At 43.6% G+C, this 27,671-nt stretch overlaps 1 protein-coding gene across 1 annotated transcript; it reads left to right on the top strand.

Annotated features, from left to right (window-relative positions):
- Positions 1-19,228: 19,228 nt before the first annotated feature.
- On the top strand, positions 19,229-27,040 carry LOC129851061 (protein transport protein Sec61 subunit alpha). Its single transcript, XM_055917244.1, has 12 exons — positions 19,229-19,347; positions 22,302-22,369; positions 22,462-22,527; positions 22,854-22,932; positions 23,268-23,399; positions 23,632-23,741; positions 23,991-24,144; positions 24,266-24,426; positions 24,904-25,101; positions 25,513-25,704; positions 25,815-25,891; positions 25,995-27,040. Exons 1-12 carry the CDS (start codon positions 19,341-19,343, stop codon positions 26,179-26,181), a joined length of 1,431 nt encoding a protein of 476 aa, XP_055773219.1. The 5' UTR covers positions 19,229-19,340; the 3' UTR covers positions 26,182-27,040.
- Positions 27,041-27,671: the final 631 nt, after the last annotated feature.

Genomic DNA, 27,671 nt, shown 5'->3' with positions numbered 1-27,671 from the left:
GCTCGGGACAGACGGGCGGCTCTAATGGCTCGTGGCAGACGGATGGCTCAGAAGGCGCTGGGCAGACGGATGGCTCAGAAGGCGCTGGGCAGACAGAAGGCTCAGAAGGCGCTGGGCAGACGGATGGCTCAGAAGGCGCTGGGCAGACGGATGGCTCAGAAGGCGCTGGGCAGACGGATGGCTCAGAAGGCGCTGGGCAGACGGATGGCTCAGACGGCGCTGGGCAGACGAGCAGTGCAGGCGGCGTTGGGCAGACGGGCAGTTCAGGCACCGCTGGGCAGACGGCAGACTCTGGCCGGCTGAGACGCACTATAGGCCTGATGCGTGGTGCCGGAACTGGAGGTACCGGGCTGAGGGCACGCACCTCAGGGCGAGTGCGGGGAGGAGGAACAGGGCTCTGGAGATGCACTGGAAGCCTGGTGCGTGGTGTAGGCACTGGTGGTACTGGGCTGGGGCGGGAAGGTGGCGCCGGATATACCGGACCGTGAAGGAGGACACGCGCTCTTGAGCACCGAGCCTCTCCAACCTTACCAGGTTGAATGGTCCCCGTAGCCCTGCCAGTGCGGCGAGGTGGAATAGCCCGCACTGGGCTATGCAGGCGAACCGGGGACACCACCTGTAAGGCTGGTGCCATGTACGCCGGCCCGAGGAGACGTACTGGAGGCCAGATATGTTGGGCCGGCTTCATGGCACCCGGCTCGATGCCCAACCTAGCCCTACCAGTGCGGCAAGGTGGAATAGCCCGCACTGGGCTAAGCACGCGTACTGGGGACACCGTGCGCTTTACCGCATAACACGGTGTCTGACCAGTACGACGCCCTCTCACTCCACGGTAAGCCCGGGGAGTTGGCTCAGGTATCCAACCCAGCTTCGCCACACTCCCCTTTAGCCCCCCCCCCCCCCAAGAAATTTTTGGGTGAGCCTCTCGGGTTTCCAGCCACTCTGCCTTGCAAGCGCCTCATAATGCCGCCTCTCTGCTTTAGATGCCTCCAGCTCCGCTTTGGGACGACGACACTCCTCTGGCTCTGCCCAGGGTCCTTCTCCGTCCAGAATCTCCTCCCATGTCCATTCCTCCTTGTACTGCTGCTGCTGTTGCTGCTGCCCGTTGCCACGCTGCTTGGTCCGGGTTTGGTGGGTGTTTCTGTAACGGCTTTCTTCCTGGGATGAAAGAGAGGACCAAAATGCAGCGCGGCTAGTGTTAAACATGTTTAATACAAACACAAGTGAAACACTACAAACAACAAACAAAATAACAAACCGTGAAAACCGAGACAGTCCTATCTGGTGCAGAACAAACACAGAGACAGGAAACAAACACCCACAAAATCCCAACACAAAACAAGCCTCCTATATATGAGTCTCAATCAGAGACAACGACTACCATCTGTCTCTGATTGAGAACCCACACTAGGCTGACATAGAAACAGACAAACTAGACACACAACATAGAATTCCCACCCAGCTCACGTCCTGACCAACTAAACACATACAAAACAACAGAAAACAGGTCAGGAACGTGACAACATTTATGTCAAGCCATTCCTTTTAATTTGGTGTAGACCTTTAATTAGAATTTTCTCGACAGACTCAATAGAATATATGGAGAGAAATGTTCAAAATATTAAGGATCAATGAAAGAAAGACATGTAAATACACATTAGTCTCCTTTTCAGCACCAATTGGTAGATTTAAAAAAATACTCCGATCTTAAATAATATATAATGTTAGGAAAGTGTTAATGAATAATAAAGAAAAAAATGGTTTGGAGAGCCTTTACGCACAAAATATATTGATGAATCAAAAATAATGGTTGATTAATCCTGAAAGTTGCCATATTCAATTGTTCAATCCATGAAATATTGAAAGGTGAGAAAAGTGTACAACGGGTTGAACAGTAGTCCTATAACTCTACCCTAATAATCCTCACTAATTATGGAACTGTGATGACAACGGTTCAGTCGCCATGAACATGTGCCAGGCTCCAGGTTTAAACTGCTATCTACGGTCTGCATTCCATGAATAGGCTACAGGTCCCAAATTATTGCACAATTTGTATTACATTAGCCAAACATAAACCACTATTGCTAGTGATCCTCAGGAACAACCACACCAACATGGAAGAGGAAAGAAAGGCTACCGATAGCGGATCATATTTAACACGGTACAAGGTCTGTTTTGGAGGGGTTGTGCAGTCCTTTGTTGGCTTTACAGGTGCTACTTATACTATACAGAGGACCTTGATAGTTCTTCACCATTGGGCTCAAGTGACCTTCACATCTGTAAGGGGGGTCTAACCACATTTAGAGATGGAGGGAGAGATAGAAGGGAGCAAGGAAAGGACCACGTCACCACCACCCTTACATAAGATTCTAAATTTCATCTTGGCCTGATTTGTCCTCTTGTACATAGCAGAGCAAGAATTAGCCCAAGGTTCCTGTTAGGGCTGGTCACACAGCCTTTGCTGTTAAACAGGCTTAAATGAACATCCAAATGACTTTAATGAGATATTTATGACACAACCTGCTTCATCACAAACCAGCATTATTGATATGTGATCACTCAATTAAGTGGATACAGTATGTTGACAATTTACTGTCCATAAGGATTATTACTGTCATGCATTGATGCATGTTATTTTGTCTATACATCAAGTTAATCTTGTTGTACTGTTGGCCATAATTCCTTTATCTCCAATAGCGATTGGGTTGTATTTCTATGTAAATCATCATCCTTAATCCGGTTATAGAAGTGTTTGTTGTCCTGAAAACAAAATTGCTGAAATAGTGTGAGTTTGCTAAATCTTTTATCACTTTTAAGTACAAACAATTTAATGCAAGGGATTCTAATGATGCGCTCTCTCTCTCTCATCCCCTCCCTCTCTTTCTCTTAATTACATCGTCTTTCCAATAATAATAGCTGCCCTCCCCACTCCTTGTCCCTCTCTGTATCTCTGACGCTGAATTTGGGTTTACATAACCGTTGTCTCATTGCCATGTCGTGTGCCCAGGAGAGGAGGATGTGAGTGGTGAAGGTGAGGGATGCTGCCTGTTTCTGTGTTTGTATCCCAGCAGCTAAACCGCTCAGGTCCAGTAGCAGTACTGAGAGCCCAAGTGCAGGTGGATGGAGTGAGACATAGTTAACTGGGTGATTTGATCTCTATAACCCCAACACATAGGGTTCATCATCCATGTTGTTGACCGTGTTGTTGACCTTAATCAGTGCTATCCTCATACACAGTGAATAGGGCAGGGATGTGTGTTGTGTCATCTGTAGGAAGCCAAAGACTATGTTTTAAGACTTTTGAATACATTATATTCTATTAAATTCCATCACATGGAAAACCCCAGTAACAGGATGTTCTAGAGATCCAATACATGAATAATGACACTGAAAGAAAAGTAACTGACTAACTCATAGTCATACACAAACATGCCCCCACACCTAGCCGGCTGCTGTATATTTAGCCGCCTCTAAAAATAAGAAGGAAAAGAACCGTCTAATCTGGAGAGGACGCAAATTAACTGTCCACCCCCGTCACCACGTGTTCTTGTTCCCAGATCAGCTTCCCACTCCTCAGGCTATCTGCACGTCTGCACATTTCTCTGTGTGGTCGTGTGTTTCTCTACATGTACGCGGTTACGAGATCAGATGAGTGTTTGGTCAGAGCAAATATATTTTTGGTACGGTAGCCTACTTGTGCAGTCTATGAGTGTGATCCCCGGCTACTCATAAGATCATAGAAAACCCTACGCCACTCATAGTGTTCTCAAAGGAAAAACTCACTTTCCAGCCTTAGGGATAGAAAATACAATCCCTTGTGAACCACTCAGACATGCACTTCAGACTAGAGGTCGACCGATTAATCGGAATGGTTTTCATAACAATCGGGAATCTGTATTTTTGGGCGCCGATTTGCCAATTTTTTTAATTTTTAATTGTATTTATTTTATTTTTTTAACACCTTTATTTAGTCTTTATTTAACTAGGCAAGTCAGTTAAGAACATATTCTTATTTTCAATGACGGCCTAGGAACAAGGCAGAACGACAGATTTTTTACCTTGTCAGCTCGGGGGATCCAATCTTGCAACCTTACAGTTAACTAGTCCAATGCTCTAACACTGATTACATTGTACTCCACGAGGAGCCTGCCTGTGCCGCGAATGCAGTAAGCTAAGGTAAATTGCTAGCTAGCATTATCTTATAAAAAACAATCAATCAATGACTGTCATTGCTCCAATATGTACTTAACCATAAACATCAATGCCTTTCTTAAAATCAATACACAAGTATATATTTTTAAACCTGCATATTTAGCTAAAAGAAATCCAGGTTAGCAGGCAATATTAACCAGGTGAAATTGTGTCATTTCTCTTGCGTTCATTGCACGCAGAGTCAGGGTATTTGCAACAGTTTGGGCTGCCTGGCTCTTTGCGAACTAATTTGCCAGAATTTTACATAATTATGACAACATTGAAGGTTGTGCAATGTAACAGGAATATTTAGACTCATGGATGCCACCCGTTAGATAAAATACGGAACGGAATAAACGTTTTGTTTTCGAGGTGATAGTTTCCGGATTAGTCAAAGGTATATGGTTTAGAGAGAAATAGTCGACGCGTTATAATTCCTGTAATAACTTGCGGCTGAACTTGACAGGGGTTCCTTCGTTATTTTACCGTTCATGTCTTCCATAGATAATGTCTTGATCTACTTCAAATAAGGTCTGTGTTTCGTGCAGGCTTAAACCGCCTCAACGTTTTGATACCCGTGTAAATCTAACTAGGATAAGGTAACGTTTGTCAACATATTTTCATAAATCCACTCTACAAAATGTTTTATCTTCGCTTATATTTAGCCAATATTGATCAGAGTTACCTTGTCCTATGGATATCTACACAGTTATAAAATTGGCAAGGTGGTGTAAGCCTACACGAAACACAGACCTTATTTTAAGGGAATCTAAAAATATCCTATGGAATAAATGAAGGAACCGCTTTTCAGATTTTGCTAGGTGTCATGGGAATTATGACTCGCACTTTGGTCGTCAATTCTTACCATACCCATTATTAAAATAGGATTTCCTGCATATAGAAATTACAGTTTTTGTTTTCAACATTCATCACAGGTAACTTAAACTCAATTTTTATTCAAACAGTTGAGAGTATTTGTCTCCTAAGCAGACTCTCCAGTATCATTGTCACTTCAGAGCTGTGTGTGTGTATTTATGTATTATTTAAAGTTCAAATAAAAGTGTTCATTGTTCATTCAGTATTGTTGCAGTTGTCATTATTACAACTGCAACAGTATTATTGGAGGACAACTTTTGTCCTCCAATAATCGGTATCTGCGTTGAAAAATCATAATCGGTCGACCTCTACTTCAGACATCTCTGTCCATTGACCGAGAGACGCATGTCTCCTTTGGGGGCAACCTCAAAGAAAAATGGAACAATCAATACCAAAAGCTTTCAGAAAAAGCAGTCTTAGTGTCAGTCTTAGTGTCAATATGGGTCTGACATGTTGCTGTCAGTAATGCATTTCTGAAACAACTATAAATAAATATACATGTATTTTGTCTATAATCACAATGTTCAATCAATCAGCTCATGGAGAAGAAGGTAGTAAGATTTGTACTGATGGAATCGAACCCAAAAATATATTTTGACCTTATTAATCAATGAGAGAGGATGGAAGCAGGTAAAGTGACAGTAGCTGATCAAGCTGGATGGGTCCATCAAATCACTTAACATCCAGATTGGGTTAGGTTGGAGGTCCTGATGAATAGAATGATGATAATACCTGAGAAGCCAGTGTTTGGAGGATATATTGGCAAGGGTGTTAGCCACGAGATGAAGTCAAGTTACCAACATATTCAAATAATGATTTACATATTTTCATTTTTTTTTTTAAATGATGCTGAATTTATTCATACTATTTCATCCTTCCGCAATATAGTACCGACACAAATCTAAGGTTGCTACCCAAGCCGGCTGGTCGATCGGTTTGCGTGCCAGAGACGCGACCTAGTCGTTCAGTCTTTTTTAACTGTTTTGTAATGACCCTGCGTTTATAAGCGCGGAAATCGTTTTTTCTGCACGAGCATGCTTTTGCGGCACAGTCGATAGCGCGCCGGACCTAGGGCTAGAAGGTTGAGGGTTCGAGACCTGCTCCGTGCTCTTTCATTATCAGTATCTATGGCCGCGACCTAGTCATTCATTTTAAATTTTCCATGGTCATACTGGTTGGCAACGTTCTTATCCCTTGCTTGCTAGCTAGCCAACTACAGCTAACTTACAGTCACGTCAAAAAGTGCAGCCAGAATAACAGCAAAGTAGCTGCATTTGCATTTGTTTAAGCTGTTTTCTAGTGACATTGGTTACAGCCTGGGCAGACGAGCGAGCCCAAGCTGTAACCAAGAGTCTTTCTGTTTCTCGGTCTCTTGCTCTCTGTGTGTTTTTGCTGTCATAAAATATGTTTGAAGTTGATGTTAGTTTGTGGCACAGTGAGCTCTCCCATTATGTATACCTCCAAATGGATCCTAGTCAGCAGAATCACCTTCCATAGTCTGTTCTGGACTTGGGGACTGGTTTCCTAGCTGTGTGCCAGTAGTTCAAACAGACAGCTCGGTGCATTCAACATGTCAATACCTCTCATAAATACAAGCAGTGATGACATCAATCTCTCCACTTTCAGCCAGGAGAGATTGACATGCATTTTATTAATATTAGCTCTCTGTGTACATCCAAGGGCCAGCCGTGCTGCCCTGTTCTGAGCCAATTGCAATTTTGCTAAGTCCTTTTTTGTGGCACCTGACCACACGACTGAACAGTAGTCAAGGTGCGACAAAACTAGGTCCTGTAGGACCTGCCTTGCTGACAGTGCTGTCAAGAAGGTAGAGCAGCACCTTATCATAGACATACTTCTCCCATCCTAGCTACTGTTGTTGTATCAATATGTTTTGACCATGACAGTTTACAATCCAGGGTAACTCCAAGCAGTTTAGTCACCTCAACTTGCTCAATTTCCACATTATTTATTACAAGATTTAGTTGAGGTTTAGGGTTTAGTGAATGATTTGTCCCAAATACAATGCTTTTACTTTAAGAAATATTTAGGACTAACTTATTTCTTACCACCCTCTCTGAAACTAACTGTAACTCTTTGTTAAGTGTTGCAGTCATTTCAGTCACTGTAGTAGCTGACATGTATGGTGTTGAGTCATCCGCACACATAGACACTCTGGCTTTCCTCAAAGCCAGTGGCAATTCATTAGTAAAGATTGAAAAAAAAGTAGTGGGCCTAGACAGCTGCCTTGTGGAATTCCTGATTCTACCTGGATTATGTTGGAGAGCCTTCCATTAAAGAACACCCTATGTGTTCTGTTAGACAGGTAATCCTTTATCCACATTATAGCCGGGGGTGTAAAGCCATAACACATACGTTTTTCCAGCAGCAGACTATGATCAATAATGTCAAAGGCCGCACTGAAGTCTAACAAAACAGCCCCCACGATCTTTTTATCATCACTTTCTCTCAGCCAATCATCAGTCATTTGTGTAAGTGCTGTGCTTGTTGAATGTCCTTATCTATAAGCATGCTGAAAGTTCATTGTCAATTTGTTTACTGTAAAATACCATTGTATCTGGTCAAACACAATTTTTTCCAAAAGTTTACTGAGTGTTGGTAACAGGCTGATTGATTTGCTATTTGAGCCAGTAAAGGGGGCTTCACTATTCTTAGGTAGCGGAATGACTTTAGCTTCCCTCCAAGCCTGAGGGCACACACTTTCTAGTAGGCTTCAATTGAAGATGTGGCAATATTCTCATTTTCCATCCAAGTTGTCAGACCCCGGTCACTTGTCATTGTTGATAGACAGCAATCAATTTGTTCCACCTCTTCCACACTAACTTTGCGGAATTTAAGATTACAATGCTTGTCTTTCATAATTTGGTCCGATATACTTGGATGTCTAGTGTCAGCGTTTGTTGCAGGCATGTTATGCCTAAGTTTGCTAATCTTGCCAATTAAAATAAAATAAAAATCATTAAAGTAGTTGGCAATAGCAGTTGGTTTTGTGTTGAATGAATGAGCCATCTGTATCAATGAATGATGGAGCTGAGTATGCCTTTTTTTCCAGAATTTAATATAAGGTGCCCCAAAGCTTTTTACTATCATTCTTTATTTAATTTATCTTGGTTTCATAGTGTAGTTTTTTCTTATTTTTATTCAGTTTAGTCACATCAATTTGCAATAAGTTTGCCAATCAGTTGTGCAGCCAGACTTATTTGCCATTCTTTTTGCCTCATCCCTCTCAATTATACAATTTTTTCAATTCCTCATCAATCCACAGGGATTTAACAGTTTTTACAGTCATTTTCTTAATGGGTGCATGCTTATTAGCAACTGGAGTAAGCAATTGCATAAATGTGTCAGGTGCAGTATCTGTTTGCTCCTCATGACACACCACGGACCAACAGATATTCTTAACATCAATAGCATAGGAATCACTACAAAACGTATTGTATGACCTCTTATACACTACATTAGGCCCAGCCTTTGGAACTTTGGTTTTCCTAGATATGGCTACTATATTGTGATCACTATGTCTGATGGATCTGGATATGTCTTTCAAGCTAATTTCTGCAGCATTAGTAAAGATGTGATCAATACATGTTGATGATTTCATTCCTGTGCTGTTTGTAACTATCCTGGTAGGTTGACTGATAATCTGAACCAGGTTGCAGGCACTGGTTAGAGTTTGAAGCTTTTTCTTGAGTGGGCAGCTTGATGAAAGCCAGTCAATATTTAAATCACCCGGAAATGATACCTCTCTGTTGATATCACATACATTATCAAGCATTTCACACATGTTATCCAGATACTGACTGTTAGCACTTGGTGGTCTATAGCAGTTTCCCACCGGAATGGGCTTTAGGTGAGGCAGATGAACCTGTAGCTATATTACTTCAACAGTATTTGACTTGAGATCCTCTCTAATCTTTACAGGAATGCGGTTCTGAATATAAACACCAACACCTCCACCATTGGCATTTCTATCTATTCTATAAAAGTTATAACCTTGTATTGCTACCACTGTATCTAAGTGAGTTTCAGAGATAGTCAGAATATGAATGTCATCTGTTATGAGCAAATTATTGATTTCATGAACCTTGTTTCTTAAGCTACATATATTAACATGGGCTATTTTGAGCACTTTTCTTCTGGGATGCTTCCTTGCTTTCATTGCTTTACTAGGAAGCTTAGCAGCAGTAGATGTGCTCATGTCCTTTATGTTAGTGCAGGGTGAGCTGCTCACAGTGGACTTCCTCCTAGGGCACACCGGCTTAGTGCTAACAGTATAAATCTGGTTCATAGGCACATGATTACTGCATAGGATCAGTAGAGGCATTCAGGGCAGTTAAAGGGACATACATTAGGTTTCTTATATGGTGTCTACTGACACCCCTGGTGTAATGTACAATTGCTGAAGCATTATGACAACTCTGCGTCACAATGGTAGGGATGAGTTGAGCTGGGCTTTGGTCATTGATAAGTCATTGTCTCAATGCAGCCTTATAGTGCTGTGAAAGGATCCAGGATCCCAAATGATTTGGGTAGATCCCATCCTCCTTATAAAACGTGTTTTGTTTCCAAAAGGTATTGAAATTGTCAACAAAAGTTACACCCATTGAGCTGCAATAATTACGGCGCCAGTTGTGAAGAGAAAGAATCTGGGATCGATGTGTTAAGCCATGCCTGTGTTGTTGGTGTGTAAGAGTAATTGTGCCATTAAGGATCAGTGGTTAAGCGTGCCACGCAGTTCTACCATGTGTGTTTGTGTTTTTTTCACACAGTACCATAAACTTCTAGGGTTCAGACAGGGGAAAAGTTGCCCATGGAGAATATTTTTGGGGGTATTTGCTTTTTTTTACGGTGTAGCCCTAATAGACAGCCCCTTTTCATCTTTGTCCATTAAATTACATATGCATAGATATTTCTTTGCTCAGTAGTATGCTTACAGGGCACTTTTCTCAACAATACATTTACAATACAATAAACACTCCACTACTCTGTCCACTGAAGAGGTCATCACTAGCGTCCATAGCCACAAAGTCATAATTATGGCTAAACCCTGCCCATTTCTATAATTTATCTTCTTAAAATTGTATTTTAAACCTAACCTTAACCACACTACTAACCTTGTGCCTAGCCCTGCCCTTAAATTAAAATAAAAAATATATTGTTTTTTTGACTTTGTGGCTGTGGAATCTGACATGGCAATGGAAGCTAGTGGAAACCCACTAAAGACTGCGGAAAAACAACCTCGAACAGTGATTTTTAAAAATGGTATAAGGCTGACCTCTGGTGGCAGTCAAATGTTGTGACTACAACAGCTTTGACTTTGAATCTTTTTTTTATGGTATTTTGTTATTCTTTATTGCTGAGAAGTGCAGTTAATTAAATGCCCAGTGCAGTCAAAAACGTGATTTCATGTGTTTTATATATATTTTATAATGATTTAATGACCAATAAGAAAGAGAGTTCCAAACCTCTCTGCCAATAAGAGCTAGTTTTCAGTTTTCCCCTCCCCACCACCCCATGTTGGAGTTCGTTTTGTAAGGCCCGGTGCCCAGGTTGGGGGAGAGTTCACTTAAGGACCACTGGAATGGTCTAAAATGAGCAAACCACCAATCCAAGCATTTTTTGGTTGAGAAAGTACTCTTGCTAAGAAAACCGGACCTCTCTGAAATGAAAATGGATGGCCCTCCATTCAGTAAAATATATTTTTACCTGACCCTCCCTGAACGTTTGAAAAAAAAACAAGGGACCCTCCCCAAAATATAAATTAAAACATAAAGTGGATAGCAGAGAACATGCCTACCGTTTATCGTCACTCATTGAACAGACCAGAGCCTTAGATATGCAGTTTTAGAAACGTTTCTTCGTTTTGTAAGTATTACATGACAAAGTAGCCAGAAGGTTGTGGATTTGCAGACCACCGTGGGAAAGGGTAGGGTTGAAAAGATATCCATTATAATAAAAGCACTACATGAATCTATCAAATTATTTGCGGTCTGAGAAAAAAATATATACATTTAAACGCATTTTATTCAATTCTATGTCATTTTAAATCACTGGAGACAAGCAGAATATGTTTTATTACCACAACAGAGCATGACAACGAATGAGCGCATGCTGCAGCACCGGAGACGGTTTGATTTCGATCATTTTCAAATCTATTCTATTTTATTCCATGATGTTGTTGTACAAAATATATTTGTGTTGACTGTGATTAGGGCATGGGAATATAAGAGCATCTGCCTGGATAAATAAAAAACTAGGCATACAAAGCTCACCGCATGATCTTCAAACCAAATACTGACCAAACTCATGTATCTAAAAGTGAATTCAAAGGCACTGTAGAATGACTGTATAGCATAGTAAGGCATTTTTTTCATTCTTATTTCATTATGAGTACCGTAATACTCTTTTAAAATGTGATTTTATAAAGCCTAAATTACAAATTTGTGGGCATGTTGTTGAAGTGCTGTTGTTGATGTGTTGTTGAAATCCTAAGCGCTCCAGCTTCTAACGTGTCACAATTGCTTCACATTTGATTTTTTAAATGGCAGGCTATAGTCTTGAAATAATAATAATATAGTCTAAATAATAAATGTTCGTTACTTCTTAGGCTACCTGGCTTGCTCCGGACTGATTTAGAGTTAGTGTGTTGTTTAAAATCCTGTTCAAATGTTGAACGTCAATTGATAGTGACAGAATCATACTGTACATTACTTCCCAAGCAAAGTACATTTTTTGTCTCCTCGGCTATAGAAGGTTGTAGCACAGCCTCTAAATGTCAAAGAGACAAACCAAAGATATTCTATATGCATTGGAGTCACGTCTTTCCACTGCATTTTACAGCTTGTGTCTAGCGTAAAGCATTGCAGACTAAAGCGCCGTGATGTATCACGTTATATAATCAGGTCCATTTAATTGTTTTCAAAATCATAAGCCAACAAGGAGTAGGCCTATGCTTACAGCCATTTTCTTTAACAAAAGCCATAATACCCTCACATGCCCCCTCAATTCGAGCCCTGGTTTTAATTTAACACACCAAGCTATACACTAAGATATTTAAGGCGTGTATGGTGACAAAGAATTGGCTGGCAAAATCCATGGATAGTAGACTATAATTTTGTATGTCAAACAGATAGGTTTACCTATAATTTCTTGAATAGGAAAAAAAAGGATACAACACAAAACACTCTTGTTAGTAGTCTGATGTCAAATTAAAATGAAGACTGTTTAAATGAATTAGCGTTCTCGAATTATTCTACTTTCAGCACCAATGCGCTGCCCATCTCCGTGGCTGCCGCTTCATAGTAATGTCAGTTATGTAAATTACTCGAATATGGCTAATTGTGAGGTCAATAACTCTGATAAATAGCTTCATTATGGGCAACAAAAGTTTATTCATATCAATTATACCAGTATCAAGCTTACCTCTCGCCCTCATCTTCGCGCTCTACCGTTCAAACTGAACAGGACATCAGTAGGCCTCGTCGACACGCACAGATATTGAATGTTTTGGACAAAAACAATTTATTTTCAAAAGAAGCCTTTGACTCGCTTTCTGGAGTGCCACTATACACAGCACAGGTTTATGTTGGTTAGGCAGCACAAATGGAATCAGCAAGAGCAGGACAGGCCGGGGCTCATGATTGGGAACGCCAATCCATTGCAGTGTAGTCTTGTTTTATATACACCAAACTCGTGAAGGAAGTACATTTTCTCAGAAATATAACTTTGCCCTGTGCTGCTCTTCGTATAACCTATTGTCACAATTCGTGTGTATAGGTGGCAGGGAAGTCAGGCGCAGGAGAATTAAACTTGGTAAAATTGAGTAATTTAATAAAACTCCAAAACAATAAATACAAATGAAACAAATTGGGCACGAAGACCCGTCGCGCACCAAATACAAACACGACACTGAACATAAAACAATCTCTGACAAAGACATGATGAGAAGAGGGTTAAATACACAACAGGTAATGAATGGGATTGAAACCAGGTGTGTAGGAAGATGAGACAAAACCAATGGAAAATTAAAAATGGATCAATGATGGCTAGAAGACAGGTGATGTCGACCGCCGAGCCACACCCGAACAAGGAGAGGCATCGACTTAGGCAGAAGTCGTGACAGTACCCCCCCCCCCCCCCCCCCCCCCCCTCCTGACGCGCGGCTCCAGCTGGCGTCGACACCGGCCTCTGGGACGACCTGGAGGGCGAGGCGCAGGGCGATCCGGATGGAGACGGTGGAATTCTCGCAGCATGGAAGGATCTAACACATTCTCGACACCGGAACCAAGCTTCTCTCCTCCGGACCGTACCCCTCCCAGTCCACGAGGTACTGAAGACCCCTCGCCCGACGTCTCGAATCCTAAATGGATCGAACGGAGTACGCCGGGACCCCCTCGATGTCCAGAGGGGGCGGAGGAACATCCCGCACTTCAGCCTCCTGGAGCGGGCCAGCCACCACCGGCCTAAGGAGAGACACATGGAACAAGGGGTTAATACGGTAATTAGTGGGTAGCTGTAACCTGTAACATACCTCGTTCACTCTCCTCAGGACTTTAAACGGCCCCACAAACTGCGGACCCAGCTTCCGGCAGGGCAGGTGGAGGGAAAGGTTTCGGGTCGAGAGCCAGACCCTGTCCCCTGGTGCGAACACCGAGGCGGTGACGGTCTGCGCCAACTTTCTGGCGCAGTATGGCGCGCTGGAGGTGAATGTGGGCGGCCTCCCAGGTTTCCTCCGCGCGCTGGAACCAATTGTCCACCGCAGGAGCTTCAGTCTGACTGATGCCATGGAGCCAGAACCGGCTCATACCCTAATACACATTGAAAGGGAGAAAGGTTAGTGGAGTAGTGGCGTAGTGAGTTCTGGGCCATCTCTGCCTAGGGCACGAATTTCGCCCACTCCTCCTGCCGGTCCTGGCAATAAGACCGCAGAAACCTACCCACATCCTGGTTAACTCTCCACCTGCCCATTACTCTCGGGTGAAAACCTGAGGTAAGACTGACCGAGACCCCCAGACGTTCCATGAACGCCTTCCAGACCCTTGACGTGAACTGGGGACCCCGATCAGACACTATATCCTCAGGCACCCCATAGTGCCGGAAGACGTGTGTAAACAGAGCCTCCGCAGTTTGTAAGGCCATAGGGAGACCGGGCAAAGGGAGGAGACAACAGGACTTAGAAAAACGATCCACAACGTCCAGGATCGTGGTGTTACCCTGTGAAGGTGGAAGATCAGTTAAGAAACCGACAACGACCACGGCCGTTGTGGAACGGGTAAGGGTTGCAACTTACCTCTGGGCAGGTTTCTAGGAGCCTTGCTCTGGGCGCACACTGAGCAGGAGGAAACAAATCCTCACGTCCTTAGTTAAAATGGGCCACCAGTACCTCCCATCAAGACAGCGCACCGTCCGACCTATCCCAGGATGACCAGAGGTTGACGTGTGGGCCCAATAGATCAGTCGGTCACGAACAGCAGACGGAACGTACAGACGCCCAGATGGACACTGGGGGCTCTGCACGTGACGCCCGCTCAATGTCCGCGTCCAGCTCCCACACCACCGGCGCCACCAAACAAGAGGCTGGGAGTATGGGAGTGGGATCAATGGACCGCTCCTCTGTGTCATACAGCCGGGACAGTGCGTCTGCCTTCATGTTCTGGCAACCTGGTCTGTAAGAGAGGGTAAACACAAAACGGGTGAAAAACATGGCCCACCTTGCCTGAAGAGGATTCAGTCTCCTCGCTTCCCGGATGTACTCCAGATTGCGATGGTCAGTCCAGATGAGAAAAGGGTGTTTAGCCCCCTCAAGCCAATGTCTCCACGCCTTCAAAGCCTTGATGACAGCCAACAGCTCCCGGTCCCCCACATCATAGTTTCGCTCCGCCGGGCTGAGCTTCTTCGAAAAGAAAGCACAGGGGCGGAGCTTCAGTGGCGTACCCGAGCGCTGAGTGAGCACTGCACCTATCCCAGCTTTGGATGCGTCCACCTCCACTATGAAAGGCGAAGAGGGATCCAGATGAGCCAACACAGGAACCGAGGTAAACAGAGCCTTCAGGTGCCTAAAAGCCCTGTTCGCCTCAGCTGACCACTGCAAGCGCACCGGGTCCCCCTTTAGCAGTGAGGTAATGGGAGCAGCAACCTGACCAAAACCCCGGATAAATCTCCGGTAGTAGTTGGCAAACCCTAAGAATCGCTGCACCTCCTTTACCGTGGTGGGAGTCGGCCAATTACGCACGGCTGCAATGCGATCACTCTCCATCTCCACCCCTGACATGGAAATCCGATGCCCTAGGAAGGAGACGGACTGTTGGAAGAACAAGCATTTCTCAGCCTTGACGTACAGGTCATGCTCCAACAGGCGACCAAGCACTTTGCGCACCAGGGACACATGCTCGGCGAGTGTAGCGGAGTATATCAGAATGTCATCGATATAGACCACTGCACCCTGCCCGTGCAGGTCTCTGAAAATCTCGTCAACAAATGATTGGAAAACTGATGGAGCAGTCATCAACCCATACGGCATGACTAGGTACTCATAATGCCGTAAGGTGGTACTAAATGCCGTCTTCCACTCGTCTCCCTTCTTAATAAGCACCAGATTGTACGCACTCCTGAGATCCAGTTTAGTGAAGAAGCGTGCCCCGTGCATTGACTCAATCGCCGTAGCGATAAGAGGTAGCGGGTAACTATACCTCACTGTGATTTTATTGAGACCTCAATAATCAATGCACGGGCGCAAACCTCCATCCTTCTTCACAAAAAAGAAACTCAAGGAGACGGGTGAAATGGAGGGCTGAATGTACCCCTGACGGAGGGATTCAGAGACATATGTCTCCATAGCCATCGTCTCCGCTTGCGACAGGGGATACACGTGACTCTTGGGAAGTGCAGCGTCTACCAGGAGATCTATCGCACAATCCCCCCGTTGATGGGGTGGTAATTGAGTCGCCTTCAGAGCCAAATCGGCATATTCTGGGGGAATGCGCACGGTGGAGACCTGATCTGGACTTTCCACCATAGTAGCACCAACGGAAACCCCTAAACACCTACCTGAACACTCTCGCGACCACCCCATGAGAGCCCTCTGGCCACGAAACAGTAGGGTTATGACAAGCTAACCAGGGTAGGCCCAGCACCACGGAATACGCAGGAGAATCAATAAGAAAAAGACTAATCTTTTCCTTGTGACCCCCCTGCGTTACCATACTCAAAGGAGCGGTGGCCTCCCTGATAAACCCTGACCCTAATGGTCGACTATCTAAAGCATGAACGGGGAAAGGCATATTCACAGGAACAATGGGGATCCCTAAACTATGAGCTAATCCTTTGTTAATGAAATTCCCAGCCGCGCCTGAATCTACTAGTGCCTTATGCTGGGAACGCGGGGAAAATTCAGGAAAGGTAATAGAGACAAACATATGAGCAACAGATGGCTCTGGATGAGAATGGTGCCTACTCACCTGGGGTGACGCCAGAGTGCCCTGCCTGCCACCTCGATACCCAGAGGAACCAACCCGGCACCGACCAGCAGTGTGACCTCTGTGGCCACATATGGTGCACGAGCGGGAACCCCCTCCGTTCTCCCTGTGCACCGCACCTCCCAGCTCCATAGGTATCGGAGAGGGTGTGCGGGAGGATGGAACAACCAAACTCCGATCTGGACGTTCGCGAGTAGCCAGCAGGTTGTCCAGCCGGATGGACAGGTCCACCAGCTGGTCAAAAGTGAGGGTGGTGTCTCTGCAAGCCAGCTCCCGACGGACGTCCTCACGTAGACTACAGTAGTAATAGTCGATCAAGGCCCGGTTGCTCCATCCAGCTCCGGCAGCCAGGGTCCTAAACTCCAGTGCAAAATCCTGGGCGCTCCTCGCCTCCTGCCTTAGATGGTAGAGGCGCTCACCCGCCACTCTGCCCTCAGGTGGGTGGTTGAATACTGTCCGGAAACAGCGGGTGAACTCCTCAAAATCGTCCAACGCGGCATCTCCCCCTCCACACAGCGCTGGCCCACTCCAGGGCTTTCCCGGTGAGGCACGAGACGAAGGCGAAACTCTTCTCACGGTTTGATGGAGCTGGGTGGACCGTGGCCAGGTACAGGCTTAGTTGGAGGAACCCCTGGCAGCCGACAGCATCTCCGTCGTATCCCCGTGGCATGGATAGCTGGATCCTGCTAGGTTCAGGTGGCAAAAGGGCGCTCAGGGGAGACCCCGGTTGTGCTGGTGGAGGTGCTGGGAAAACTCCCTGTGTCTCCCAGCAGTCCATATTCTGGACAACGCGATCCATGGCAGTGCTCAGCTTGTAAATCATCTCTGTATGTACCATGACGCGCTCCTCCAACTCCATGGCCGTGGTACCTTCTCCTGCTGACTTCATTGTTGGTCAGAGATTCTGTCACAATTCATGTGTATAGGTGGCAGGGAAGTCAAGTCAGGCACAGGAGAATTCAACTTGGTAAAATGGAGTAATTTAATAAAACAAAACATAACTCCAAAACCATAAATACAAATGAAACAAATTGGTACGAAGCCCCGTCGCACACCAAATACAAACAACACGACACTGAACATAAAACAATCTCTGACAAAGACATGAGGGGAAACAGAGGGTTAAATACACAACAGGTAATGAATGGGGTTGAAACCAGGTGTGTAGAAAGATGAGACAAAACCAATGGAAAATGAAAAATGGATCAATGATGGCTAGAAGACCGGTGACGTCGACCGCCGAGCACCACCCGAACAAGGAGAGGCATCAACTTCGGCAGAAGTCGTGACACCTAAAGCCTATAGTATAGCCAAAGATAATTTTATTCAAACCACACTCGGCACACTTTCAAGTGTGCACCCAGCAGATCATTTTTATTTTTTATTTTACCTTTATTTAACCAGGTAGGCCAGTTTAGAACAAGTTATCATTTACAACTGCGACCTGGCCAAGATAAAGCAAGTAGTGCGACAAAAACAACAACACAGAGTTACACATAAACAAACGTACAGTCAATAACACAATAGAAAAAAGCTATGTACAATGTGTGCAAATGTAGTAAGAGGGGGGGAGATAAGGCAATAAATAGGCCATAGAGGCAAAATAATTACAATTTAGCATCAGGGATGAGGGGCATCATTGGGCACACATCTGGCTACTATAATAACCAACTCATTGTCAACCCTTAGCAATATGAAATTTAATCAATTACAAATTACATTACCCTCCCCTGGACTAAATTTTAAATAGACTAAACCCTCCCCTGACTGAAATTGTAAACGCATGACCCTCCCACATTTTCCTTCAGGTAATACTTTTGTAAATCTCGAGCACTCGCTAAGAAGCCATTGTTGTTTCTTTATATAAAATGAACTCTACCAGTTCTAGCAAAATTCTTGCTTGAGAAATTGCACTTGCTATGAAGATATTTTTATTTATTTTTTATTCAATTGTTATGGTTTGAAAACAGTCACAGTAAGGTACTTAATAGTTACACAGAAAGTATTTTATATTCAGATTTTTTTTAAACGTGCAGCGGCACAAGAGACCCCTAGACAAATAGGATTTTGGTCACACAGGGCCCAATATTTTCTCGATTCAGAAATCATTGAAGACAAATAAATAAATAAAAATCATGATCGTGCATTTTAATATAACTGAAGGTAAATTAGACTACTGATTTATCAGTCTCGTGTCATAATTTGAGAAGTTTTGCATTTTCTGCAAGAGCAATATTGTTTATCATAATCAAACCTGAATCAAGGCATATTTTTTTCTGTGAAGTGTCAAGATTTCTCAAACATAAACAGTCAATAATAAAACCAACGTAGTTGGTATCTATCATTTCTGTTCAATCAAACATCTACTTTCAGAGCATATCCCCCAATGTGAACTACAGTAGCTAAGGTGATCATTCAGCTACGTTACTCCAGAAATTTGTTGAATGAAAAATACTCAAAGATCTGACATGTAGTAGGCAGTTTTAATGTCAAATGCCGCGTTCATGTGCTAGTCGGAACTAGAAACTCTGAAATTTCCCACTTGCTAACTAGTTGAACGCGGCTCGTGCATAACTACAACCGGTTAGCAAGTCGGACATTTCAGAGTTTCCTTGTTCCGACTAAAACATGAACACCGCACATGGTACTAGGCGCTTAATTGGTGACGTGTCTTTACAGAGCTTTCTTTTCAGTGGGGAGAGGCTGGATGGTGCCACGCGAATTGTGCTGATCCTTCAAGTGGCACCAATTTTACACAACAGAAATCGGATCAAGGACACCATGGGCAGTGAGTGATTTTTTTTCCTACTTCTGTGTATGTCCATGTACCTGTGAACTGCATATGACATTTATCTTAGAAATATTTGACTTGACTAGGAATGGGCATGTAGTTAGCAAGCTACTATAGTGTAATGCTAACATCAGCCGTAGCTAACGTTGTGACTAGCTGGCTAACTAGTTACGTTAGCTAGTTATTGTGCGTCCTTAGCTAACATTTGCTAATCTGGGTTACATACAACACCATTTACTTATCAATGAACTGTTAAATAAAGCTAGCAAAATATCCCATGTGATGTAGTTAATGTGAGTTGCCATATTAACGGAATTGGCAGCTAACGGTAAAGCCAAGGCAGGACTCGGTAACGTTAGTTAGCCAGACTCGAGGGCCCATAAATTGTTGCTGTTGGCTCTTGTTCGGGGCATTCAGATTGCTGTGTGCACCTACAACATTACCACACGATCTACCCTACACTGTAGAGTCTACAGTCTTGCTGATGTCATCCTTATATGAAATGTAGCACCGTCTTTGCAATGAATGTGACCGTAACTTATCATGACTGTGGTTTGCTTCTAGCGCGATAACATTGATTGAATAAGCCATTGCCAATGAATGTCAATTTCTTTGAGCCTAGTAATCTACAGTAACAGTAGTTAACTGTATTTCCATTGCCTATTTTAATATACTAATAATTATCTATAAGAACACTAAGTTTTTCCCCACATGCAATATAACTAGCTAGCTAATACTAGCTTCTTGACCTTGTTAGTGAGTGGAACCAACTTTTTGCATGCGTGGGAGTGATGACGTTTCATCCTGACATAGTTTGAGTATCAGCTGTAGAATCATGTAGGAATACATTTTATAGCGCTTTTCATTAGACAGAATCTCAAAGTGCTTGTTTACCAAAAATAAACAACAAGGGTAATTTAAAAATACATAGTCTAGAACAGTAACTAGCTAGGTCAAGTCCGTTTGAGTGCTTGGGCAGACTCGGTCATGAGGTGATCTGGAAGATCATTACATTTACATTTACATTTAAGTCATTTAGCAGACGCTCTTATCCAGAGCGACTTACAAATTGGTGCATTCATAACTAGATGGTCATCAGAGGCGGTGGTTAGGTCAGCATGTCCAAGAGCAGGCATCTCGATGTCATCTCCGCTGTCTGCAGATTCTCTCTATTGGGACTCTGGGATTTTTTATTTTTTAGCTCCCCACAAAGTACATCCCACTGTTTCTTCTTACTTCAGAAGTATCCGCCTACCTATGTACAGTTGAAGTCGGAAGTTTACATACACCTTAGCCCCAAAAAAATCACAAGTCCTGACATTTCATCCTAGTAAAAATTCCTAGTCTTATGTAAGTTAGGATCATCACATTATTTTAATGTGAAATGTCTAATAATAATAGTAGAGTAGTAGAGAATTATTTATTTCATCTTTTATTTCTTTCATCACATTCCCTGTGGGTCAGAAGTTTACATACACTCAATTAGTATTTGGTAGCATTGCATTTAAATTGTTTAACTTGGGTCAAATGTTTCGAGTAGCCTTCCACAAGCTTCCCACAATAAGTTGGGTGAATTTTGTCCCATTCCTCCTGACAGAGCTGGTGTAACTGAGTCAGGTTTGTAAGCCTCCTTGCTCGCACATGCTTTTTCAGTTCTTCCCACAAATTGTCTATAGGATTGAGGCCAGGGCTTTGTGATGGCCACTCCAATACCTTGACATTGTTGTCCTTAAGCCATTTTGCAATAACTTTGGAAATATGCTTGGGGTCATTGTCCATTTGGAAGACCCATTTGCGACCAAGCTTTAACTGCCTGACTGATGTCTTGAGATATTGCTTCACTATATCCACATAATTTTCCTTCCTTGTAATGCCATCTAAGTGCACCAGTCCCTCCTGCAGTAAAGCACCCCAACAACATGATGCTGCCACCCCCGTGCTTCACGGTTGGGATGGTGTTCTTCTGTTTGCAAGACTCACCCTTTCTCCTCCAAACATAACGATGGTCATTATGGCCAAATAGTTCTATTTTTGTTTAATCAGACCAGAGAACATTTCTCTCAAGTACAATCTGTGTCCCCATGTGCAGTTGCAAACCGTAGTCAGGCTTTTTTATGGCGGTTTGGAGCAGTGGCTTCTTCCTTGCTGATCGGCCTTTCAGGTTATGTCGATTATAGGACTCGTTTTACTGTGGATATAGATACTTTTGTACATGTTTCCTCCAGAATCTTCACAAGGTCCTTTGCTGTTCTGGGATTGATTTGCACTTTTCGCACCAATGTACGTTCATCTCTAGGAGACAGAACGCATCTCCTTCCTGAGCGGTATGATGGCTGCGTGGTCCCATGGTGTTTATACTTGCGTACTATTGTTTGTACAGATGAACATAGTACCTGCAAGCGTTTGGAAATTGCTTCCAAGGATGAACCAGACTTGTGGAGGTCTACAAAAAAAATCCTGAGGTCTTGGCTGATTTCTTTTGTTTTTTTCCCATGATGTCAAGCAAAGATGGAGTCCAATGGACCAACTCAGGCCAGTTGACATCATTTATCAGAAGTGTCTAAAGCCATGACATAATTTTCTGGGAGTTTCCAAGCTGTTTAAAGGCACAGGCAACTTAAACTTCTGACCCAATGGAATTGTGATACAGTGAAATAAGCTGTCTGTTAACAATTGTTGGGAAAATTACTTGTGTCACGCACAAAGTAGATGTCCTAACCGACTTGCCAAAACTATAGTTTGTTAACAAGAAATTTGTGGAGTGGTTGAAAAATGAGTTTTAATGACTCCAACCTAAGTGCATGTAAACTTCTGACTTCAACTAACTGTATGTAGACCTACCTCACTGTTCTGTATAATGTAATTCTCTGGTTAATACTTTATTTTACTGTGTATGTTAAATCACTAATGTATAATGTCGTTTTTGTCCAATGTCCTCTTGTTTTTTTCAGTCAAATTTTTGGAAGTCATAAAGCCGTTTTGTGCGGTCTTACCTGAGATTCAGAAACCAGAGAGAAAGGTACCGTATACTGCAATTTCTCTTCACTAGCTTTTTTAACAATCTTAGCTCTAGTGATGTGTCTCTAAAATGTCCCTCTGTTCCTTCTACAGATTCAGTTCAGAGAAAAAGTACTATGGACTGCCATCACTCTCTTCATCTTCCTGGTGTGCTGCCAGGTTAGTATCTGCCGGGCCTGAAAATCTTTCTCAGTGTAATTCTATCTATTGTATGGCGCTTGCAGAGAAATCTTGCAGCCCATATCACATTTCATTTGTCACATGCTTTGTAAACAACCGGTGTAGACTAACAGTGAAATGCTTACTTATGGGCCCTTCCCAACAATGAGGAGAGAAAATAAAAATCAATACCAGGAGGAATAAATGGACATAATCTCTCACCAGCTGAACATATAGTTAAGGCCACAGGTAATGATGACTCAATGGGTGCAGTTGTAGCTCTTGTGGGTTCATTGTATTGATTCATTCTGTCTTCTGTTCTCAAGATTCCGCTCTTCGGCATCATGTCCTCAGACTCCGCAGATCCCTTCTACTGGATGAGAGTAATCCTGGCCTCCAACAGAGGTGAGAAACCAACAGTCTGGTTCTGCTTAGTTTGAACGCTTGCCTGTATCTTCTCATCAGTCATATTGATAAATGGCTCTCAATCTTGGCTCCTGATCTTGTTTGAACACACATCCCTATTACATTTTTGCTGTTTGGTTCGTACCTCTAACATGGAGAATTAATTATTCCCTGTGATGTTTTCAGGTCTTATCTCTTGACGAGCTGACTTTCTTTGGCTGATTTGTCGCTGTATTCAGAGCTTTGCCTTGGTATAATCCTCTTTCCCATTACAACAGTGTTGGTTCATAATAATAGTTGACTGAAAACAGTACTGTGATCCCACCATTCTACAGGTACTCTGATGGAGCTGGGTATCTCACCAATCGTTACCTCCGGTCTCATCATGCAGCTGCTGGCTGGAGCAAAGATCATTGAGGTTGGAGACACCCCCAAGGACAGAGCACTCTTCAACGGAGCGCAGAAACGTATGTCTGCCCTACAAAGTTTTTACCATGGAATGGGATTAATCATGTGAAGGGATGGTTATTTAACCACCTGACAACTGTTTTCTGAGTTGTGGGCTTGTATGTGATGGGTATTTGAATAAGGGTCTATAGCCTGTCATAAAGCTGTGGTGTATTCAGTTTTTCATCGTCTAGCAACTCACAGCTGTCCCAAGGATATTGAATGCAACCCAGCTCCCTTTGTCCTCTGCAGTGTTTGGAATGATCATCACCATTGGACAGTCCATCGTGTATGTGATGACAGGCATGTACGGAGACCCCTCAGAGATGGGTGCTGGGATCTGCCTGCTCATCATCATTCAGGTTAGTTAGACCCCCCCCCCCCCCCCCCCCCCCCCCATCACCACTACACTGCTCTCTGTAATGGCTGAAACCCAAGTGATAATGGACATGAGTGAACTGGACAGTTCATTAATTTGACCCATTAAGTACAGAGACCTTTCATTACTTAAACCCCTGGCTGCCATTTCTCTAATCTTTCAATCAGAGATGCTCAGCTTTCATCCGCCTGGTCAGACTGTATTTGAAGCTCTGTCCCTCTTTCTTCCACAGCTTTTTGTGGCAGGTCTGATTGTGCTGCTGCTGGATGAGCTGCTGCAGAAGGGCTATGGGCTGGGCTCTGGTATCTCCCTGTTCATCGCCACTAACATCTGTGAGACCATCGTCTGGAAGGCTTTCAGCCCCACTACTGTCAACACTGGCAGAGGTATTTATACTGGCCTTACTGCCACCTGTAATTGTATTGACAATGTACTCCTTCTTTTGTTTTTCAGTCAGGGTTGGTCCCTCTGCTGTGGTTGGTTGAGTAACCTTGTCTTGTGTCTCAGGAACGGAGTTTGAAGGTGCCATCATTGCCCTGTTCCACTTGTTGGCCACCCGCACAGACAAGGTGCGCGCCCTGAGAGAGGCATTTTACCGCCAGAACCTGCCTAACCTCTTGAACCTCATCGCCACTGTCTTCGTCTTTGCTGTAGTGATATACTTCCAGGTCAGTGGACAGACAACCCCCTCTATAGTTGTAGCCTATATCGTCTTGGCTGTTTTTTGATTGGTTTTACAAATTGCTTTCAATTCATTGCTTAAAGCTGTAATCTGTAAATGGGGAAACTACGCCACTGTTTGCTTCAGTACTTTTGTTTTGTTGATGAAACGGAGGAGAGGAGTGTCCAGCAGCGTGGTAAGGAAGTTGCTGTACATATTCTGGTGTTCTATCACGAGTGCAATGATGTCTGAGGGAAAGAAAGTGTTTTGAAGTAACTTCTTTGTTGTAATATCCCAAACAGATGTGGCAGTTTGCCCCTTTACGGATTTCAGCTTTAAGTGACCTATGATATGACCATTGGATCTGACAAAGTGAACAAATGGTCAGACCAAAGCTGATGTTCAATCATTCAGGTTTTTGAATACCATTAAATCCCAGTAGTTGTTTGAAAGGTCTTGAACACTTCTCGCCTCCTCCTTCCAGGGCTTCAGGGTGGACCTGCCCATCAAGTCTGCCCGTTACCGTGGCCAGTACAACACCTATCCCATCAAGCTCTTCTACACCTCAAACATTCCCATCATCCTCCAGTCTGCCCTTGTGTCCAACCTGTACGTGATCTCTCAGATGCTCTCCACGCGATTCAGCGGCAACTTCCTGGTTAACCTGCTGGGAACCTGGTCTGTAAGTACCTATCAGAATGACCTTAGTGCTGCTTTAGTCAATCATACAGCAGTAGATGTACCTTACCAACTTTCATTACACCAGTACTATTTAAAATGCACATACACTTGGTTATTTTATCCCATTTAAACCTTCATGAGTTCAACAGTACTGAATACTTCTGTGACATCTAGTAATGGGTGACCGTAAACAACAGAGATTCTATTTGAAGCCATAATGTGGTTATGATCACATGTTTTGGACTACCATGTAAGAACACTGGGAGGGTTGACAGAATTAATTATTTCATTTCAGCAAGCCTGTGTAAGAGTTAGCCTTTGGCAGGTTTTACTCAAACAGCCTTGATTGAGCTATGCTTACAATTAATTCACAATGTATAGATTATTTGTATGTGTGGTTGTTTGTGTATAGGATACTTCCACTGGAGGACCAGCTCGTGCCTACCCGGTTGGAGGTCTCTGCTACTTCCTCTCTCCCCCGGAGTCCTTTGGTTCTGTTCTGGATGACCCCATCCATGCTGCCATCTACATCGTCTTCATGCTGGGCTCCTGTGCCTTCTTCTCCAAAACATGGATCGAGGTTTCAGGATCCTCTGCCAAAGATGTGAGTCACTTGATGCACCAGATATATTTGTTCCATATGTTACAGATTCACTTAGTAACTACCACACAACTTACTGTACATAACCTAACTCAGGTCTGTATGTCCAACAGGTGGCTAAGCAGCTGAAGGAACAGCAGATGGTGATGAGGGGACACAGAGAGACCTCCATGGTGCATGAGCTCAACAGGTAAAAACATATGCACCTTTGGTTGCACTCTGGCCCAAGTGTCAAGAATTATTGGTGTGTATACCTTGCTACATATTTCTAAGATCTTGTGTTCTGTGTGAAGGTACATCCCCACGGCTGCAGCCTTCGGTGGCCTATGCATAGGTGGGCTGTCTGTCATGGCTGACTTCCTGGGTGCCATCGGTTCGGGTACTGGAATCCTATTGGCCGTCACCATCATCTACCAGTACTTTGAGATCTTCGTCAAGGAGCAGAGTGAAATGGGCAGCATGGGCGCGCTGCTATTCTAGAAACCCCCCTTCCTCCAACACATACCACAGACAGATGCAGCCTCCACAAATTCTTACTTTTTATTTTGCATTGTATCTAATGCGCACAAATCAGTACATTTTGCCTCTGGGATGCTTCTTTGTGTTCCCAGTAGCTCTTGAGGGCTCATGCAGACTGGATCTCATCGGGGAAAGAAAGGCAGCATTTGTCCCAGTGTTCAGCATGGAATTGTGCCTGTTCTTTCTTTCAATACCATTACCGTCCTCTTGATCTGACCAGCCAGGATACTCTGCTGTGCTTTTAACCTGTCTATAGGAGATAAGACAAAGGTTTCACATGATGTTGTTGACTGACATCAAGTGAGGTTGGCTGAAGCGTGCTCAAGGAAATTGAAGGCTGAGACACCATCTAAAGGAGTCTGTGCTTAAACCAACACAAGCACTACACCTGGACATTTTTGGAGAGTGGAAAGAAAGCCATGTCATGTTCATTTCAGGTCATCGCAAGCTGGGCATGGAGTTTGAAGAGCCACAAATTGGGGTGAAAAAAATATAAATATACTTGTACATGTATTGTATTCCTTAAATGGCTCTGGGAATTTAACAAGTGTTGTCATTTTATATATATTTTTTAAAATCATGGAATATTTGTATTCGTGCTGGTCTTAGCAAGGGCATATGTTTGTCCTTTTTTGTCTCTGGGTCCTTAAGGGAAGGGTTTGTCTGTCGTGGTCTTCTATTCCCAGACTGAATCGCTGCAGATACTGCCTATACGTGGGTTTGGGAGGGAAAGGGGATGAGTTGTTTTGGTTTTTACTTTATGTATTGGACATAATTGTATTAAAAATTAAATGAAAAAAATCCCAACTAAAATTATTTTTCTTTCAGAATGTCATGCACCATGCCACCCACTGAGAGAAACCATTGCAGTGACCCCAAATAAAATGCTATTATGAATAGGGTCTTTGTGTAGGCCAAGATGTTTCAAATGAAGCTGAAAAGCATAATTCTGCGTTGAACATTCACAGGTCAGGATGAATCACTACAATGTGCATCAAACTGGGTACAAAACCTATATACACTGCTCAAAAAAATAAAGGGAACACAAACAACACAATGTAACTCCAAGTCAATCACACTTCTGTGAAATCAAACTGTCCACTTAGGAAGCAACACTGATTGACAAATGTCACATGCTGTTGTACAAAAGGTGGAAATTATAGGCAATTAGCAAGACACCCCTAATAAAGGAGTGATTCTGCAGGTGGTGACCACAGACCACTTCTCAGTTCCTATGCTTCCTGGCTGATGTTTTGGTCACTTTTAAATGCTGGTGGTGCTCTCACTCTAGTGGTAACAAGAGACGGAGTCTACAACCCACACAAGTGGCTCAGGTAGTGCAGCTCATCCAGGATGGCACATCAATGCGAGCTGTGGCAATGTTTGCCGTGTCTGTCAGCGTAGTGTCCAGAGCATGGAGGCGCTACCAGGAGACAGGCCAGTACATCAGG

The sequence above is a fragment of the Salvelinus fontinalis genome, chromosome 3, assembly GCF_029448725.1.
Source record: "Salvelinus fontinalis isolate EN_2023a chromosome 3, ASM2944872v1, whole genome shotgun sequence".
Lineage (NCBI taxonomy): Eukaryota > Metazoa > Chordata > Actinopteri > Salmoniformes > Salmonidae > Salvelinus > Salvelinus fontinalis.
Note: the sequence above shows the minus strand (reverse complement) of the source record. Positions and strands in the feature narration are given on the sequence as shown.

Bases quoted from the DNA above. Each gene is read 5' to 3' on its own strand.
- LOC129851061 (XM_055917244.1), top strand. The intron at 24,145-24,265 runs GTATTTATACTG...CTTGTGTCTCAG, and splicing joins TACTGTCAACACTGGCAGAG to GAACGGAGTTTGAAGGTGCC. The intron at 25,892-25,994 runs GTAAAAACATAT...TTCTGTGTGAAG, and splicing joins ATGGTGCATGAGCTCAACAG to GTACATCCCCACGGCTGCAG.